The following is a 20,586-nucleotide window of genomic DNA, read 5'->3' as shown; positions in this document are numbered from 1 at the left end:
TAATATTACCTTAAATTACTTTAACTTTCTTTTGTTACGTTCTGCAGTAAAAATACCACAAAATATTAGTACAGTAAAACAATCATAAACGAGCCTCTAATAGTCCTCAATATTTTTTAAGGCAGTGAGATCTTAACTTTTCAGGTAAAGTTCAGGTATCTTAACAGTTTAGGTGAGTTAGGATGTTTTTTAAGGTAAAATTACCTTAACTTTTTTTAAGATGTAGAATACAGCTCGTATGTGTATTATCAGAGGCTACGAAACGAGGTGAAGAGAACCTTTCATTGGCAGCATGATTACGCTTCATAAATACGAAATCTTCATCGACAACTTGATAGCGTTTTTTGGTAGCAAAATTCTCTCCACTTTCGCAAAGTTTAGCAGAACTAATATTTCTGGACAAATTTCTTGCATAATTTTTTTCAAAAAAGCATTGATTATTCGATTATATAGGTTGTAATAGAAACAAAATGACGGTTACAAAAGTCACCCAACACTGTATTTTCGCAATATCAAGCTAAAATCACAGTTCCTCAGGATCAAGTGGACTACATTTTCAAGAGTCAACCCTCAAAGAAAAAAAAGATTATCGTCTCATTGGTATAGGAGACATAGTATTCAGCCGGTTCTAGATTTACTCAGCTATATTATTTTGTTTTTTTGAAGTCTTTTCTTAAATTACTAATACAGGTGAAAAATCAGGTATGTTTTGTTGTGAAAAAAATCCAAAAAATTAACTAAATAGACTAATCGTAACTTTAAATTATTTGGCGGACGCAACATCTTTTGATCCGCCATAATATTAATATGAGCAAAAGTGTTCAATATCTTTGTACAGAAATGGCCATTGTTTAACGTAGGAAAAACATCTATTTTGTTCGGTTATAGATAAACAAAAATCCATAAGTAACTTTCTTCGTTATCATTGTTATGTTCGGTTTTAAACGTAAGAAATCGTCCGTATGGATGGTTTCAAACCACAGGAAATAATGAGAAAAAGACTTCTTATTTTTATTGGTTTCTCATGATCATACCAAAACTCAGTGTGTGTGTGTATCAATGGACTGAATCGTCATCAAGAATCATGAAATCTTTAGCAATTTTAAACTTCAAAAACAAACATTTCATGTTTGTTCATATCTTTTATAATTGAGCTAAAGAAGAAAGTGGCGTGATAGACGCGGTGGCGTGATAGCCGAGAGGTAAGGTGTGTGATTCACACGCCAATGATTGAGAGTTCAATCCCTTGCCTCCGTGAAGCTGTCTGTGTGAGGATACGCTATTACTTTTGGCTTCAGGTTGACCATAGCCTCAGGTTGACCATAGCCTGACCAATGCTGGCTGCAATAATGGTACCACGTGAAAGTCACTGACGCAAAAAAAATTGTCCATAGTCACCAAAAAAAGAGCATTCATGCTCACCAAATGAACCGTCTTAGATGTGGGGAGTAATTGAGACAGGACAGCTGAGAACAGGCTACTGTTAACACACTGCAGACTGAAAGCCTAATGCTGCTCCGCTGCGATTACGCTCAAACACATTTATTATTAGTTGGTTAATCTTCGATTGCTTCGAAGAAATAGCGTCTGAAATTCCTGCAATTAGGAAGTTATATTAACATTTGACGGCGTCATAGTCAAATAAATAATACATGTAATAAATAATGTATAGGATCCACCTACAGTACCTGTTTATTTTTGCAGTCCTAGCGTGGGATTTTTTTCCCTGAGAAGAATGCATTTCAAATTTATTCGAGATACCGCCAACATGAAGTGATAACTTCTGTCGGCTGTGCAGTTATGTAATATCACGCATGAACTAATCGGGTTTAATTAAAGTATGCCCTGAAAGTTAAAGTGTTTCCAGGGCCAAGGATTCAAACTAAATGCGCCAATAAAGGGCAGTTTGGGGCAAAATTTTTATTTCCAACCTTTAGTTTGGTATTTTTCACTGTTAAATTCTTTTCTTTCCGGCGTTTTTACGACAAGAACTGATGGAGTGCGACTATTCAAATTAGCCTTTATTTCACTCTTTTTCACTCTATTTTAAATTCTACGTCCGATTTCTTTTTTGAGATATAGCATTTACCTGTGATATCTGCTCGCCTGCATCATACCATCTGCCTGCATGTTGACATGGACACTTAGAAGGACTGATGCAGTGCATGTCTCTCTCTCCTCTCAACACCTCTCCAGCAGGACACGTGCACAGACCAGCAATTGATCCTACATAACACAGTTTCATTTCGAACTCCTCATTTTTGTATACGAGTATAATAAATAAATCTCTAAATCTCGGGGGGGGGGGGGGGGCGAAAACAAAAAGTGAAAATGGCAGACATATCACAACATAGAAATGTTAAGGCATCATGCCTGTCAAAACGTAAGTTTTGAATCCACTATAACCACTTGGCAATTTGAATGCCTGGTTTATTTATGAGTTGAACACAAACCATATGGGCACTCGACAGGTATGTCTGCAAAGTGAGTGTCACAAGTGGGGATGCAGGGAGGCACATCCTTCTTGAAGACGAGTCTACTCGGACACCCTCTGTCACACATGTCTTCAACCTCACACTTCCACGTACCAGAAGAACAGGTACTGAAACATATCATTTTCCCCGAGTTGAGAAAATGCAACGAAAACAACGATGATTTTAATTATTTGTTTTCATTGTTTGTAAGAACTGTCAGCTATCTTCGTTTTTTGTTGTTTCCGTCGTCAATCGTGTTTTCAGGAAGGTTAGTGTTAATTATCATCACTTTTTGTTGACTTTGACGAAGATCAATTGTTCTTACATGTCCAAAAATTACAAAAATTTGACCACAAAAAACGACATAATTTTGCAAGATCTTAATGAAAAATTTGGAGGTTGATTTAACTGTACGTCAAGATTTGTACGAATTCGCAAGATCTAAATATTGTTCTGTTTATTTCAAGAAATTTTATGTATTTTCTGAGATCTCATCATGATCTAGCCCATTTCAGCCTGTGTTTTGAACCAGGTTTTGGCGGACGACGAACACACTGATCTCTTACTTATAGCTCATTATCTTCAACATTTCAGATACAAGTCCCAAATAACAGCATTGGTTAGTGGTGGTCAGAAATTTGATCGAAACGGCTATTATTTTTGATGGGGGAATTTTATAAAACCAGCGTTGTGAATCTTTTCTATTTAATTCAATGCCAATTTTTTGTATTGTCAAAGTTTACTAACCAGTTCATGCATCCTTCAGTGTGCACTTCTCCCTCTGTGAATGAATGGACGTGACCCGGGAACTCACAGGGACAGGTGCTATCATCGATACAGGTCTCTGTATCTTCATCATACAACATGCCAGGTCCACACCCACACCCCGAGAGACATTTACTGGAACAGGTTTGTCTTTCCAGGGATCCAATTGAAGCTGCCTGGCAGGAGAGACCGCAAGAGGGAGCACATTCTGTGTAGGAGGCTCCCGGTGGACACGAGGGATCTAAGAGTGAATTTAATGTTCTTAATTAATTTAACTAAAAAGGTCAAAATTTCTTTACTACTTTTTGATACAACTTTGCTCAAATAAAAAAGACATAAAAGCATTTTTGTCAGCTTGAAATTTTTGTCAGCAAATCAGCTTGAAAATAAACTAAATGAACAGACAATTGAGATATTTGTTTTAGTTTTTCGCATCACAATGAACAGCCAAGTTGTAAATAATAACTCTAATAAAATATTTTATGTAAAATCCTGATTTTAAGAACTGAAACAGCGCTTTTTGTTTAAAATCGTGAATTTCAAAAGCAGCAAAAAAGATCATTTGTCAATAGCGTGCTCTGAGGTTTTTGGCAGAGCAATTAAGCGCTGACTCAGTCAAAGACATTCTGTTTTTTTTTTCTGTATGACATGTATTCTGTTCGGGTCCAATTTACACTGGCAAGTCTCGATTTATGAGCAAAATTTAGTGCATGAAAAATAATATGTTCAGCTTACCTGCAGCCTACTAGGATTACTTTATATGTGACTCAAAATTATCTAACTTCAATTTGTCAAAAAACACAATTAAATGGGTATCAAGTGTCCTTCGGAAAGTTGTTTATATGTCCTTCTTTCTTCGATTTTTTGGATTTTGGGTTTCATTTTAGTAACCAAATTACCAATATCAACTCCAAATTAGATATTTTTAAAAAAAATTCCGGAATAATTTTTGTACGTATATCAAAGTTTCATATATTCTTTATATAACTTCATATAAAAAATATGAATTGACAGGATATTCAATTTGAAATGTCTTTGTTGTAGATAACAAGTCCCGCCGAACCTTTATCATTACACTTGTTATGAAAACGTTAAGACCACAAAAACGTTCGATTTTGTTAGTTAGATTTTTTTCTCCTTTCTTAGAGATGCAGTTATTTTGTATTAAAAGAATACCATTCATCGACCATCTTGCTTTTTCCCTCTCAAAATATTTTTTTTTGGATTTTCCTACAAAATAACAGATTTCGTACGAATATGTTCTAATGTCGAGACCTAGAAGAAAAAATTTCATTAGATAATCTGTCTAAAAAAACATTTACAGCAAAGATCAAGGGATCAGAAAAACAGCTCTTCTAGCAAATTTTATGAAGTTCTTACGTTTTATGTGAAATAAACAACGTTTTTTTTTTGGCTGAATAATGTGACATCATCAATCTTTTTTACTAGCAGAAAAGCATCAAACGTTCTGCTTTCGACATATTTCGAATTTTTTCACCACAGTCTTTATTTACTTGAACCCAATTGAACGCAGAAAAACTAGCTGAACTTTTCACTTGCCATTTTTCATTTAGTTCTCAAGCAGCTTCAGGTAGAAATTTAGCCAGTGACGCCTTAATTTTTTCGGTAAGTTTCAGGTAAGTTTGGGGTACCCTCAGGGGTAGTTCACACAGGAACAGTTTGCCTGAACGATTAAGGTAAATTGATATGTTTTTTTTTCAGGTAAATTTAGCTGAACTTTTTAGTGTGCATCAGATCAATTACTGGATAGTATTAAGGGATCGGTCAACTACTGGACGTTTACTATTTTTTGCCCGTACTGCAGGTTTAGCCGACCTTTCCGTAGGTATTACTGGAAATTACCTACGGTAAATTACCGTAGGTAAATTGCTGTAGGGTACTTACAGCAAACAGAGATCTCTGCAGTTTCAACTTCCTTGGTCCAGGAATCCAGAACCTCAATCCCAGTTTCATTCAGGTATTTGTGGCACTCGTGTGCATAGGCGGCCATTGCACTGCATGACGTCACGACATTGGTGGGGTAAGAGGAACAGATGTCGTACAGACACTGTTTGTGGTAGTCATCGGGCGACAGGATCTTTCGGCACTCGGCAAACGACTCGCCTGATAGAAGTTCCTCGCAGTAATTTTCGGCTTTCATCCGCCTAAAATACATAATTTGATTAACTGTTTTTCATACCAATTAATTTTTAACCAGGCCGTAGTTATCTCCAAAATATCCGAAGAAAGAGTGGAAACTCCAGAGCAAAAAATGGTATGTCAAGACCGTCCAAGATCCAAAGTGCTTTTGTCCATTTTTTAGCGTGTTAATCGAAGTTTCCAGACCACGCTTATTTGGATTATTGTTTCTTTTTAGTCTGGAAAACTTTAGTTAGAAGAGACTTTATTTGGAATGTTACCACAGCCTGATGTGAACTGCAAAGTATTATTGGTACAGTTTTAAACCTTGTAGATACCCAGTAAGTTATCTTACCTCGTTTTATATACATAAATCAATACCTGGTAGATGCATAAGTAGCACACATGTCGGCGTGGATAGCAGTCATGAGAGTGCAGGATCCAACTGCCCCTGCATATATCCAACTGTGTCCGAACGTCAGAACGTCAGCCTCCAGAACATTGCTCTTGGTTCTCATATCGTTTGCTGGGTTATTGTCATAGTAGCCACACAACCCGTGAACCTAGAGTAAAATGATGTACATACAATTAGTTACCAGCCATAGTATAACAAAGCCGGCAGGTTGCCGGAAAATAGCTTCCGTTGACCCCACCGACCGACGTTAGGATTGAAGGAGAGAACATTAAAAAGAAAAATGACGAGAGCTTGAAAAAAGTACCAAAAAGTGTTCTAATTTGATCCGCAGTTTCATCAGATTCGATTGAGAGGATGAATTAAACCTCTCAATTGGAGGAGAATAAGTTTACTAACAACAATTAGCAGTAAAAAATTTACTAATAGCAATTAGCAGTTTACTCTAAGGAACTTTGATAACAACGAAAAATTTTTTCAGTTGAAACAATGATTGAGGTAAGTCAGAAGTAAAAAAAAAATGGAAAGAAAAAAATGATAAGGCAAAACTTATAAAATTTTGCAGGACAAGTCCTGAATCACAATCCAAAACTAAACCAATTCAATTCTTGAGTATCAGCCTCCTTGGAAGTAAACCATTTCCATTTGATAGTTTACAGAATATACACTAAATTAAACACGAATGAAAAGATACTAAGAACTCATTTCCTTCCTTTTTAGGAAGCTGTGTAATAAAAGTACATAAAACCGATAACAGTAAATTAAGTAACCGTTTGCACTATGGGACCTAAAACATTAAATACCACCTTCCATAAACAGAAATTAGAGACAAAGTAAAAAGAAACCACCAAAACACTTGGCGATGATCGAATTTCAGTAACGGTTTTTTGATTTTCAATTAAACACAAAATTGAAACCTCAAATCATTAGACCACAAAGCTATTTAATCATTAGGAAGCTTCTGAAAACATTCTATAGATAGCAAAAAGCAATGGCGTCGCAAACACGCAAACAGAGCAAACTTGGCAACAAAAACTCTCTATTTTATTTTCAAAAACCCAAAGGTCTCAAAATAACAACACCAATAGCCTAAACATGAACTGTTTTAAGATGCAAATTTGTTTCATAATTGAACAGACTATAAACCAAATAGACGAATAATCACAGTCAAAAAATGAAAACCAAATCAGTGTAATAATTAACAAGACAAAGAATTGCAACAAACAGACGAAACCCGAAAAAACCATTGATATTTTTAGAACAAATTATTCCATAAAACCGTAATACACGTTGATGAAACCGTTATAGAAAAAAAAACATAATTTAAACTTATTGAAACTGAGTTTGGAAAACAAATTGAGCTATGGTTAACAAGAATAAGCAATAAAACTATTTCACCAAAACACAGCTCTAATTTGACTTCTCATTTCCGACAAAAATTCCGAAAAAGTCTAATCAAATCTTAGACAAAAAGACAGCGATCAGCCAATAACAGCTTTTTAGAAGCTGATGGTAGCTTTAAATCGGTTGTGAACAATAGCAAAAAAAATGTATCAGTAAAAACCCGTACTTCAATTGTACTTATTATCAGTATCTAGATCTAGAGAGTAACTCCCATATTAAAATTTTAGACTACCACGAGTAAAAACTAAAAAAGAAAAATAGAAAAAAAACAAACAAAATATCAAAATTGATGTTGCAAGATAGTAATTGCATTATTATTGTAATTGCAGTTACGTGTTGCGAGAAAATTATTTATTATATGTAGTGTTAGGAGATGGCAGTCAAAATCGAAGTTGACATTTTTTGTTACGCCTTGTTACTTTGGCTAATGGTTTTTGAGTCCCGAATACTAAAACAGAGTCGAAAGCAAATTCATTATTCGTCGGTTTAAAATTAAATGATTATGTCCTATAAACGTTTGAAATAAACAAACGTTGAATGGTCATCAAACGAAAGTGATCGATCAATATAACAAGTAATTTCGTGGACAAAATTTTGCATTTCCAAATCCCGTAGAAGCTAGTGCAGGTACCATAGTTAATTGGAGATTTTGAGCAAACTTTCTTCGCTTTGATTTTTTTATTGATATTACATCCTTCGCTTCATTTTGAATGATATTAAATCCTTTTTAATTACCCTTGTGGAGTGTCTTCTGACCATTGTCTCCGACTGGACAATCAAAAGAAAGTAGAGTCTATAGCTGATTACAATTTACAACTTTTATATCCATTTCATGATGAATCAGACCAGTTTTTGCAAAAAAGCTGGAAAAAAATCTTTGCAATATGGTTTTTTAACTTTGTTAAGTCTATGTACTTTAGGAAAAGAATCACACAAGAAAAGAGAAGCATTCAATTGATTAAAAAAACTGTGGTTTTACCGATTTCAGTTGTAAAATTAAGTAAATACTTGTTTTATTTTCTCATTGTTGTGAAAAGGATTTCACATACGCATATCACGGAACTACTATAAAAAGTGTCCTTTCAACCGAAGTACTCAAAAAGATAGATTTTAGGGAAATCCATTTTTGTAAAATTATTACTACTTGAAAAATTCAGCAAATAGAGCCCAAATTTTCTTGATTAAAATCCATGAGCTAAAATAGCACATAAAACTAGGGTACCTGTTTTAATGAATCATAGGCAATTAATTATAAATTTAGAGTTAAAAAGAGTTTAGTTATTAAGTTAGTAATAAGTACCTCCTGACTGTACAGATTGGGGGACAGTTTGAGAGTTATGCGTGAGTCGTGTGTGTTGTAGTGAAGTATGAACCCCTCTTTGAACACACCCACGTAGTTAGTGGTCATCTCAACAACGGTAATCCCGTCAATGCTAAAATCATTATACTCAAAATTAAGAAAACGTGTCTTTTATAATAATAAATTGATCATCAAGAAGTGAAAGTTCATAAATCATAAACAAAAGTTTTTTTCAGCTTCATGGTTTGGTTTTCTGGTTTGCCTATCTCCAGTTTCTACGCTCATTATTATTGCACTTTCAGCTGTGAAATATATAGAATAGAATTACTTTTTTCACCAGCGAAAACAGCGTATTTTTACCCAATGGTACTATGTTATAGCTCCTAAAGTCCCGATTTTGAACCCCAATTTTTGGATATGATCGATTTTTCCATTACCAAACCTTCTCATCCTCCCTCGATTTCACACACACACACACACACACACACACACACACACACACACACACACACACACACACACACACACACACAAACACACACAAACATAGCCGACTAAACATCGGATGAATTGCTCTCGAACGACTAGTGGGAGCTCTAATCAATTGCAGCCTGCTTCAGTCGGGGGGGGGGGGGGGGGGTGGGGGTGGAGCCTAAGAGGGACTAAGAAGTTCAATAGTGTGCTTCAAATAACCACATTAGAGGTTAACATATAACAATATTAAGATTTAAAGTGAAAAATGGCACCAGTTTCGGCGCACTTTTCATTTGAATTTTAGTATTAAAATGCAGTCAATTAAATTCAGTTGCTTGAAATTGTAATTGAGAGATAATTTTAGATCACGCGAAACGTAAGAAGTTGAAGGCGTAAAAGTCAATCGAAAAATCAAAACTGTCAAGCGAAAATTTTGCATAAAAAAAGACACATACGTTTACAATAATTGCTATGAACTTTTAAGACCAATTAAACACACACACGCACACACACACCAACACACACACACACACAACTTTCTACTGCCACTCAAAATTAAACCGTTACTTATCTGGAAAAGTCCCCAGAAAACTCTCTAAAGTATTACTTACATTTATATAATAATTTTCTTCAAGAGTGTTGTGTACAGCCCCATTCGCAATTTTTATTCTGACTCCGGGTTACAGGTCGCTCAAAAATTACGTTAACCATTCAAGGTCATATATGATTTGAATTTTTTCCTGATAATCATACGATGTCATGCAATTTTTCAAAGGATGCTTAAACAGCCTCAAATATGACCTCACTTCGCCAGAAGTAATATAGGCAATGATAGCACTTCAAATTATCCCAGATATGATAATGAACTTTCTTGGTTATTGTACAAATCATTGTCATAAATAAAACAAAAGGTAATCGCATTCCAACTTTTTTAAGCGGCTTCACTCTGAAATTGGGAAAACTTCATTTTTCCCTGTTAATCATGCGAGGTCAAATATGAATGTAGAATTAGCGTTAAAAAAGGTGATTTCCTTGTAATCATAGAAAATAATTGATGATTGCTTAGCGATCATACAAGGAACGTACAAAGAAAAGCTGTATAATGTGTATGACATCATGCATGATCCTTTTTATGACTACTAAGAAGTGACAACCCGTGCTATTAACTATTTTTAGCTGTCATATTCTCTGGTTCTGTTCTATTTGCAATTTACGTTCCGGCTAATATTCGTGAGAGATGAAACAAAACAATTATTCGATGTAAAAACTTGAGATATGTGTTTTTTTTCTGTAGGGTCTACAGAACCTGTAGATTTAATGATGAGTACTGAGCTAATAAGCCGATCGTCTGTAGAAAGCAATATGGAAAATCTCTGAACACACACACTTGCTTAAGCAGCCATGAATCTCCTGAGAATAAATGAGCGGATCTTTAACGGGAGTAGAGCTCTTTAAGGAGTTCGCTTGACAGGAAAAACCGGACCGTCATCGAACTACTTTCAATCTCGGAAAAAATTGAGAGAGAAAAACTTGAGGGGACAAGTTTAAACTGAAAGTTTGAAAATTGGAACATAGTTAAGTGCCAGTCAGCTAAAAAAAACCCAACAAATGAGTTGGATCCGCTCAATACTGTAGTTCTTGGAGGGTCTGATGTCCATTGGCAGGGAAGCGACTTGATTAGATCAGATTTCTCCTGTTTATATTTTTGAACTAAATTCGAGAAAAGAAGTGGGATTGATGAAGATTTCGACTTTATGGTAAAAACATAGCCGGCAGATTGCCGAAATAGCTGCGAAAGAATAGACCTGTGTGCCATATAAAAGAGATAGAAACAGATACAGATCTAAATTGAAAAAAAATCGACGCCGCTCAAAAAACTAGGCTAAAAAACATTCAGAGATAAATAAATAAAGCTTGTAAAAATTCATTCCACAGAAGCCTCTTATTAGGGACCTTTACTGCACATATGAGTTCTTTTGACCTTAAAACAAATTCTAATTATACCTAAGTTTTAATGTGCAAAAGTCAATTTATTGAGTGAGGTAAGTCACGTATGATAAAAATCTAATCACGCAAATAACCTAAAAACTTTTGCTAAAGCGAGTGAGAAATGACGTCACGCGCGCAAATGCCGTTAGTGAGAGGAAGAAGTCATTCAGAATTTTTGACTTTTTCAGCTTTGCTGTGTGAACAAAAGTAAAACGAAAAAAGAGCGTGAGACGAAGAAACAAAGAACATAGCAGGACAAGTCCTGACGTACAATTCAAAGAATTTTCATTCACTAAACAGAAAACTAGACCTAGAACGGACTATGAATGGATTGGTAAAACCATTTAGAAAAAAATCCGATCCAAATAATCGAAAAAACAGTGAAAATCAAAGTGAAATTGCCGCATGTGAAAAAAACCACCAGCGACAAAGCGATTTTTTGATCAAACACCGATTTCTTACTCTAATTTAAAATAAGATTAAAAAATTCACGGCGCAAAACCACTCGCTTTTTTGCTCCGTTTCCTGTTTCGGCGTGACCAAAATCACTACTCCAATTTGCCTTCAAAAATCATGAAAATGTGTGAACAGATCTTAAATAAACATAGCCGGAAGAATTCCGGAAACAACTCGAAGTGAAAATCCATTTATACGCCATCCAACTACTCATCAAACAAAACGTGCCTTCACAAAACGTGCCTTTTTATGATTATCTTGAAACAAAGTCATGAAACAAAAAAGTAAAAACAATAAAATCAAATCTGTTAAAATATGATGAAAAATCTGATCAAATTTTCTTATCAATTGAGATCACGAAAAAACTATCTCTGCCAAAAAAAAACTTTATCAAAACAACTAGTACTTACAAAAACCTTTTATGTGAATTTTGAAAAAACACTTGAATATTGAATTTTGAAAACCTGGAAAAAGTTACTAAATTTTTTATTATTTCAAAAACGTATAAATCCAAAGAAAAAATCATTTCGGCCAATAGAGTATCAAGTTGGTCACAAAACAATAGGCAAGTCATAATAGGCAAAGAAATTTAGCTAAAAAAAGAAAAAAAACGAAAAACTGCAAAAAATTAAGAAAAATAGTTACAATTTTCGCCACTTTTTTGTCTTATTTCTCATCAAAAAAATGATTCTTACCCACAAAACTGTAACCAATTGTTATCATAAAATTGCTCAAGTAGAAGTGTTATCTTCAATACCCATTTGAGTCAGTAAAACAGAATAATTGTCCAATAAAAAAAACGCGAAAAATAGCCCGAAAATCAGCAAAATACATTAAAAACCTCCGAATTATCATAAAATTCATATGAATTTCCAGAAACCTTCAAACCACTACCGAAACCAGCCTAAAATTAAAACAAAATCATAACCAAATCTCTTAACCAAAATAAATGAAAAAAACTGCTTTAAAATGCCGAACGTGAACAAAAAAATTTCGCTCACTTAGAGAAAATTTTTTCACACATCAATTTCTCGCCCTCTCAAAAACAGCGGTATGAACAAAAGTCACCCTCTTTCCGCTCTGCTCTTCACTTTTGTTCAGCGCCAAAATCACTCCAAATTTTTTCACGCGTTTCATTTCCCGCTTCAAAAATCACTCCAATAAAATTGATTAAAAAAAAGGACTTCTCCAATACTCCTCTTCGAGTCGTAATAAAAACACAGCGCCCCAATACAATTCAAGTTCTTTGAATTGTAAAAATTCTTCGAATTGTAAAAAACCAAGAGCACCGTAATATAGCTACGCTCAGCTTACAGCTTCGCAGCTATAACAATTTACGGGCTCACATCAGATTTCATCAGGGTAGTGATACACTCAAGGCTTTTTATGATAAGATTAGCTCAATGAGGGCAAGAAACGTAATGATTTTTGTCTGATCTGAGGCGCATTGGCCTTGGGGCCTTATACAGTGAAAGCCACATGGAATACTAAGTTCTGCCGAAAATTATGAAAACATTGAAGAAAGTATAAAATGCCAGAGAAAGCAGCTGTATGAGCCTTGCACCCAATCTCTAAAAGCTGTTGGATGAAATCGGTGTCTCAACTTTACATAAACGGGTATGATTCAGGCGACAATCCGTCAGTGACTCAATTTTTGTGCCAATTTCGAGGATTGCAATGATCAAAATTGCGTAAATTTTTAATCCAGCATTCTGATGAACCACGATAGGTCATGGTTATGAAACAATAGTCGAGTGGTAGTGTACTGAAAATGAGAAAATGGGAACTTTTATCCCAAAAATAAAATGGGAACTTTTATCCCAAAAACTAATATGGGATGTTTTATCCCACTTTTAAAAATATGGGAAATTAATTCCCACTTTGCTGACTATATATAGGAAGCTAGTTTTTATATCAACCAGTTATTCAGTATCATTCACTTCAACCATTTGTTCACTTCAATTCCAGTTTAGTTAGCCATCTGATATTCCTCTCTTCAATTGTCACCACACACTTGCTCAATAGATTGATAAAGTAAACATATGATATCGATATTGCTTAACTCATTATTCATATTGTACCGCCTTAACCTTTTTTATAATAAAATTTTTAATTCCATTCCTTTTGTCTTTAGAACTTTTAAGTTAAACTCTCTTTGTATACTCCCATTTAAGCGGCGAGTATAAATTGGTGCGACCAGTGAGGCTCACTCAAGGTTAGTAAATTCTATGTTCTAAAGACTCTAACTTTAATCTTTAACTTAAATAAAATCTGTTGCGAGGCAAAAAACTTAGGAAAAATTTCCAAGTTGTCTCATTTCTATGTTCTGACTTAAATAAGTCGAACTTAACACTTTGTTTTAAATCATATGTTAAAACTGTATCAGCTATTACTAAAATTTTCTATCTTTCGTCAGTTATCTGACTTTAATAAAAGACTTAGAAAAATTTCTAAGTTCTCAAATAAAAATAAATTGTACCCAGAGGACGTAATTCTTAGATTATCTAAAGTTGTCTCTGGTACTTACAGAAACACTTAATTTATCTTAGATAAAATAAAGACTTGGCAAACGTCCAAGTATTTTAAATAAAAATGGCTGATGCTCCTATTTCTTTGAGTAATGTGTCTTTAACTACTTTTTCAGGTAACGATCCCAGTCAGAGTGCTCTTGACTTTTGGAATTCTGTTGATCAAAAAGTAAAATTTTCGTTAGGAGTTGTTCCTACTGATCCTGATAAGAAAAAGAGTTATGAAAATAGACAGAGATCTCTATTTGGGTCCCTTTTAACCGATACAGCCTTAGAATGGTTTAATACTATCGATGAGGCTAAAGTCTTAAATGATATTAAAAATGACTTTCTTGATGGATTTACTGACGGTCGTGATAAATTTAAGCATAGATTAGAAGTAGAAAATGCTTCTAGACAAGAAGGCGGATTAATAAAAAATTATTTTCATAGAGTCAAGCACGCGGTTGATAAATGTTGGCCAGAAGACTTAACAAATGTAGCTAATGCTGATCGAGCGCAAGAAGCAGTAATACAATCCAGACAAAGAGAACAGAAATATATTGATTTTGCTATAAGGGGACTGCAACCCCCCTCATTAAAGCGAAAAGCACATGAACGGCGTATTAAGAAACCTAACGAAAGTTGGGACGATTTAAAAGAACATCTGATAACACAAGATTTAACTTGTATAGTTATTAATGAGAATTCGGCTAAACAACCTTCAGACAAAATATCGTCCTTAGAGACACAAATTAAGGAACTTACAAGCTTAATAAAAAGTAATGAAGTAAGTGCTATACAAAATACAAGCAACTTCAATAGAGACCCGAATATAAAAGGACGAGCCAATAATACTAGGTTCTGTGAGTATTGTAGAAACCACGGACACTCTATTTCTACCTGTAACAAAAAGAAGTTAGACGACGAAGTACAAAAGATAAGAAAAGAATTATTAGAGCAAAAAGAGACCAAGCCTACATTTAGTAATAACTACAGACGAGGTGCTTGGAATAACAACCAATATAATAGTAGAAATAATAGTTATAACAACCGAGCTCAAAACCCGAATTCTTTCTATAATAACCAGAACGGCTACAAGTACGGCAATAGATTTAACCAAAATAAGCAATATGACCAAAGATTTCCCGAGAGAATTCATTTCGGCAAAATGAATATGCTGCTAAACAATTTTATGAGCGTGAAAACAGCCAATTCAATAGAAATCAAGCCCATAGTAATACAAGGCCTACTTTACAACAAGACACAAAGTCTTATAATACACAAAATGAAGATAACGTTCGTTGGATTCAACAGGAAGAAAACAATGTTGACTATTGTGACGCTATCTCAGATTTATTCCCTTTAAACTAATACGGTCTCCGAAAAATAAGAATACCACATCAAATCCCAAAGCCCGAATTTTCTTGAACTTATATCACTTTGCTACCGGAGACAATAAAAAACATAGTGGCTTAGAAATAGAATTCATGATCGACCCAGGATCAACTTGCACTATAATAAATTACCCAACATTTCTTGAGCTTAACCAATTGGGGCAACAAATAAATATCCAGACTTCAGGCAATAAAACAAGAACCTATAACGGTTCCGAAATACGCATGATAGGCTACACTATACTAACTTCATACTTTGATACAGACGGGAAATATAAAGCAAATCATAGAGTATGGGTTACTGAGGAGAAAACTTCTAATTTATTAGGAGTAGATTTTTGTCATACATTTCTTAAAGCATTATACTTTGATATTCCAGCAGTAGAACTGAAGACTAGTGATAAAGGAGTTCTTAGTTATGGCTCGCTAAATAATGAAAAGGAATATCCCCAAGTCTCTAAATTGAACGCAGTGATAATACACCAGCCTCTATATATCCCACCTAAGTCTACATTTCTCTACAAACACAAGTGTAGTGAGCAAGATATATTTCCGAAAGGCACTTCTTTTGTACCTAATAGGACTACAGTAAAAACCGAGTTGTGCTTTATAAATACTATTTGTACTAAGAACGAAAAACAAATTCCCCTGCTCATCGAAAACCACAAAAATCATCAAGTTACACTAAATAAAGGGATAATTGGATTTACTATATGTGATATTACAAACAATACACAAAAATACAGTATTCGTGACTGTAACGAATTTACTTATTCTGTTATAAATAAATGCGAAGAGCTTGATAGTTGTTTTATGCTAAATACAACTACAAATACTATATCCGAATCCACTGACCTAACTGCTGAGTGTATTAGGTATATTAACTTTGACGAACATTCGATATTCGACGCTAATATGCCTATTATCCATACTATATCTAGAGACTTAGTATTAGACAAAGGCTTTACTGCCTCCCTTATTAAAAGATACCCCAACTTAAAGAGGAATATTCTACAATACTTTAAAAGTATAGGATCGGAGAATAAGGTAGACCACGAACTAATACATTTTCAAGATGAGTATAGTCAGCAAATTATATATAGTCTTGTAATGAAGGAATATTATAACTCTCCCCCATACGAAGCAAGTAAAACTTGTTCAGTATTTTGTGAACTACAAAAGACACTTATGCTTGACGGAATAAGATGTATTGCTATGCCTAAGATAGCATGTGGCGGAGACCCCAGATTGTGGAAAAGAATAGCTAAAGAACTAGAAGAACACTTTAAGCACACGGGAATAACTATTTATGTATACATTAGTGGCAAAGAATTACAGTTAATAAACAATATAGAAAATCGTCCTCTCACTGACGAGCATATCGCCGAAATAATGGAGCTATCCGCAGGAGAACTAGTAGAGAAATGTAAAAGCGAGGATGATATTGCCACTGACTTTTCTAAAGAGGCAAAAAAGATATGCCAACCCAAATCAAGAGAACAATTTCCAATATTCCGCTCAAAATATCAAGTAAAAGAATTAATAGATAAATTTACTACAAGTGTACATGCTGGACAAAATACTCACTTCAATAAAACGGAATTCCTACAAAAACTCGATTTTACACAAACCGACTTGACTGAGAACGAATTCTTTCGACTTGCAGATATACTGCTTACAGACAACGATGTACATTCACATCATAAATATGACATTGGCCGTACTAAACAACAATTTAATATACCCCTAATAAAAAATGCAGAATTCAAAAAGCAAAGACCTAGTAAAGTACCCTTCCATTTAAGGGATAAACTCGAATTACTGATGGACGAGTTAATACAAGCAGGCATTATAAGAGAACTAGATGAGCATGACGATATGAATAGCTGGTTCGTTAACCCAATCATAATCCTTCCCAAGAAGGATTACGTCAAACTAGTAATAGATGCTCGCTATCTAAACTCTATTACTGACACAAGTAATTCAAGTTGGCCGTTAGAACCACTACAAGTTCTAATAACTCGAGTAAATGGATCATATTTTACAAGCAGCGATCTTTCTTGTGCTTATCATCAAGTGCCGCTAACGCCCGAAACACAAAAGTTAACAGGATTTATAATAGGAGGAAGACAATATACTTTTCAAGTCGGCTTCTACGGATTAAAACCACTACCCAATTTCTTTAGTAAATTAATGCGCTATGCATTCGGACCTCTTATAAAAGAAAAGAAGGCTATTACATATATTGACGATACACTACTACAATCTAATACTAAAGAGGAAATGTTCAATATAATAAAAGAATATCATGCTCTATTAAGAAAGGCTAACTTAAAAGCCGCACCGGATAAAACAATGTTCTTCTTACGAAAAGTAAAATTTCTCGGACACGTTATATCAGAAAATACACTTTCTCCAGTTATATCGCGTATTGACGACATTAGAAACTTAAAGACTCCCGAATCAAAAACTGACGTTCTTAGCGTATTAGGAGCAATGGGATTCTACTCGAACTATGTGATAAATTTTCATATAGATGCTAAGCCTTTGTACGATTTAACAAGAGGCGATGTAAATTTCAAATGGGAAGAAGAACACGAGAAAGTATTCAATATACTAAAAGAAAAGTTCGTACATGATATATCACTAGCAATTCCAAATGCGAACTACCCATTTCATATACATGCTGACTCGTCTAACTTAGGCACTGGTTGTATACTTATACAACAATTCCCTGATAGAAAAAGAATTGTATCAGCGAACTCTAGAGTATTCGACAAAGCTGAACAGAAAATGTCCCCACAGCATAGAGAATTATGCGGAATTATATCCGCACTACAAACGTATGAATTCTATTTAATAGGATCGCCATTTCCCATATACCTCTTTTGCGATCACAGGCCAATACTATTTTTATGGTCTAGGCGCGGACAACTTTCGCACAGATTATTCAAATATCAAGTCGTCCTAACTAAATTCCAGAACTTAAAAATTATATACACCGAAGGCAAGAACTTAGCATTTCCTGATTTACTGAGTCGACAAGTCCCAATAGAGGAAGCGAAGAAATTTCAGATTGAACATAAAACAATACCTAAGGATATAAATTTCTACACTTCGGATTTAAAGCCAGTCTCTTACTCTGTATTGCACAAAGAGGATAAAACAAACTCGTCTAACGATTCTTATCCTATACTAGCACAAGTACAAGGTGGAACAAGAAAAGTAATGAATATATCGGATAATGATTTTAGTATTTCTGACGCACCCGAAGGATTTACAGACTCTTGTAATGCTATACATAATGTAGCCGACTATTTCAAATTTGGCAAAAATATAAATCAAATAGTTAAGCTCACAGATAGTAAACAATCGGACAATACATATAGTGAAATACAAGAAGAAGTAAACTATGTAGAATTGGACGACTCAGGATATAATGACGACGAATTTAGTGATGTTATAGATAATTTAGTCGATCCAACATTAATACATGCACTAGAGAAGGCAAAAGAAATCTACAAGGAGCGTACAAAGCATTATACTATTATAGAGTCAACAGCACTACATAATGAGAATGTCAAATCAGATTGCTCTGATTTGCTAACGAAGTTAACTGAATTTGCTAAAAAGGCACAACTAGATATTGACACTATACTACAAGAACAAAATAAAGACCCTGTATTACATATAGTACGGAAATGGATAGAATCAGGCAAAGAACCTGAACACTACTATATGACTCGACAATGTAAAGCATTAAAGGCTTACAAGAGTATATATAAGTTACTACTACTAGATGAGAGTTATAAACTACTATGTTACAATAAACCTAATGAGAATGGTTCGTTCGAACTAAAGATATGTATTCCTATCTCACTATTTCTAAAGTGCTTCGAGCTAGCACATAGTAACCCTATGAGTGGCCACCGTGGCGATGCTAGTACATTAAACAATATATCCAGATTCTTTTACTGGCCCGGAATGTACAAATGGGTTACTATGTTAATCCACGATTGTTTAGATTGTCAAAAGAATAAAAGTAAAAGACACGATTTAAACGAAGCACCCTTACAACAATGGGGCGAATTGGAGACAACTCCCTTCCACACTATACATATAGACCATAAAGGACCTTTTCGGCCTTCTAGTAATGGCAAACACTACTGCCTTGTAGTTGTAGATTCATTCTCTAGATATGTACAAGTATATGCTGTTAAGTCCGCTACTTCTGACGAGACTATAAAACAAATGGAGAAATTTATAACTATCTTCGGAATACCTCAGCACATAGTACATGATAACGGTACTGCTTTTATGAGTAGTGATTTTGTAAACTGGACTTTTGAGCTTGGAATTACACTGAGGCCACGAACAGCATATTCCCCTTGGACTAACGGGAAAGTAGAAATCCAAAATAAGCACCTTACAAACTACCTTAGGCATTTTCTAAATACTACTGGAAACAATTGGGCAAAATTTGTTGACAAATTTGCATTTGCGCGTAATACAGCAGTGAATTATAGTACTGGTTATACGCCGTACGAGATTATATTTGGAATAAAGCCACAAATACCTATTTCACTTAGACTAGGATTGCTGCGGGATAATAAGAAGAATTGTATATCTCAATATTGTCAGGACTTGCCGTCGCATACACATTGTAAAAACTCGTGTAAAAACGAAAAGGTAGATAATCTACTACAAAATAGATTATCCAATACTGTACTACAACGCGAAACAGATTTTAAGAACATATATTGCAATACTTATACTCGTTGTCGTCAAGTTACAAATAAAGCCCATGAATATAGGAATAGATTTAAGCTCGGACGACCAATCAGCATTGGAAGCAAAGTCCTACTAGAAAATCATTCTAAGAGCTTGCTTATATCTAAGAAGCTACAATCACTTCGGTCCGGTCCATACACTGTTACAAAACATATAACCAATACAACATATGAAATACAAGGAGACGAGACGCAACAAAAAAGAGTAGTGCATAGAAACCATATAGTAGAATATTTTCCGAAGGAAAGAGAAATACAACCCTTAATTGCCGATTATACTACTGTATATGCTGAACCCGAACAATTCTATGATAACTATAACAGGCATTACATAGACAAATTTAACACTACCCAACCTAGCAATATTATGCACTATATGCCTTGGCCAGTATTCAACAATGTTGAAACGCCGCCGCAACTCCCAAATAGTAGACCCACTACTACTACTTCTACTAATACTACTACTAGATGTAGTAGCA

General features: G+C 34.6%; 2 protein-coding genes across 4 annotated transcripts in view; one reads left to right on the top strand and one right to left on the bottom strand.

Annotated features, from left to right (window-relative positions):
* Nucleotides 1–20,586, top strand: part of LOC142344531 (ras-related protein Rab-11B-like) — a 450,398-nt gene that overhangs the window by 129,210 nt on the left and 300,602 nt on the right. The window lies entirely within an intron of this gene.
* The window catches only part of LOC142344527 (SCO-spondin-like), a 76,123-nt gene that overhangs the window by 34,001 nt on the left and 21,536 nt on the right, over nucleotides 1–20,586 (bottom strand). For all 3 annotated transcript variants that reach the window (XM_075396266.1, XM_075396267.1, XM_075396268.1), the window contains exons 14-19: nucleotides 8,495–8,627; nucleotides 5,760–5,941; nucleotides 5,145–5,404; nucleotides 3,222–3,480; nucleotides 2,454–2,602; nucleotides 2,090–2,226 (exon numbers count right to left, since the gene is read on the bottom strand). In XM_075396266.1, coding sequence (XP_075252381.1) covers nucleotides 2,090–2,226; nucleotides 2,454–2,602; nucleotides 3,222–3,480; nucleotides 5,145–5,404; nucleotides 5,760–5,941; nucleotides 8,495–8,627 — 1,120 coding nt within the window. The remainder of the gene's footprint in view (nucleotides 1–2,089; nucleotides 2,227–2,453; nucleotides 2,603–3,221; nucleotides 3,481–5,144; nucleotides 5,405–5,759; nucleotides 5,942–8,494; nucleotides 8,628–20,586) is intronic.

This window comes from Convolutriloba macropyga, chromosome 8, assembly GCF_964194025.1.
Source record: "Convolutriloba macropyga chromosome 8, txConMacr16.3, whole genome shotgun sequence".
NCBI lineage: Eukaryota > Metazoa > Xenacoelomorpha > Acoela > Convolutidae > Convolutriloba > Convolutriloba macropyga.
This window is presented reverse-complemented; position numbering and strand designations above follow the sequence as displayed.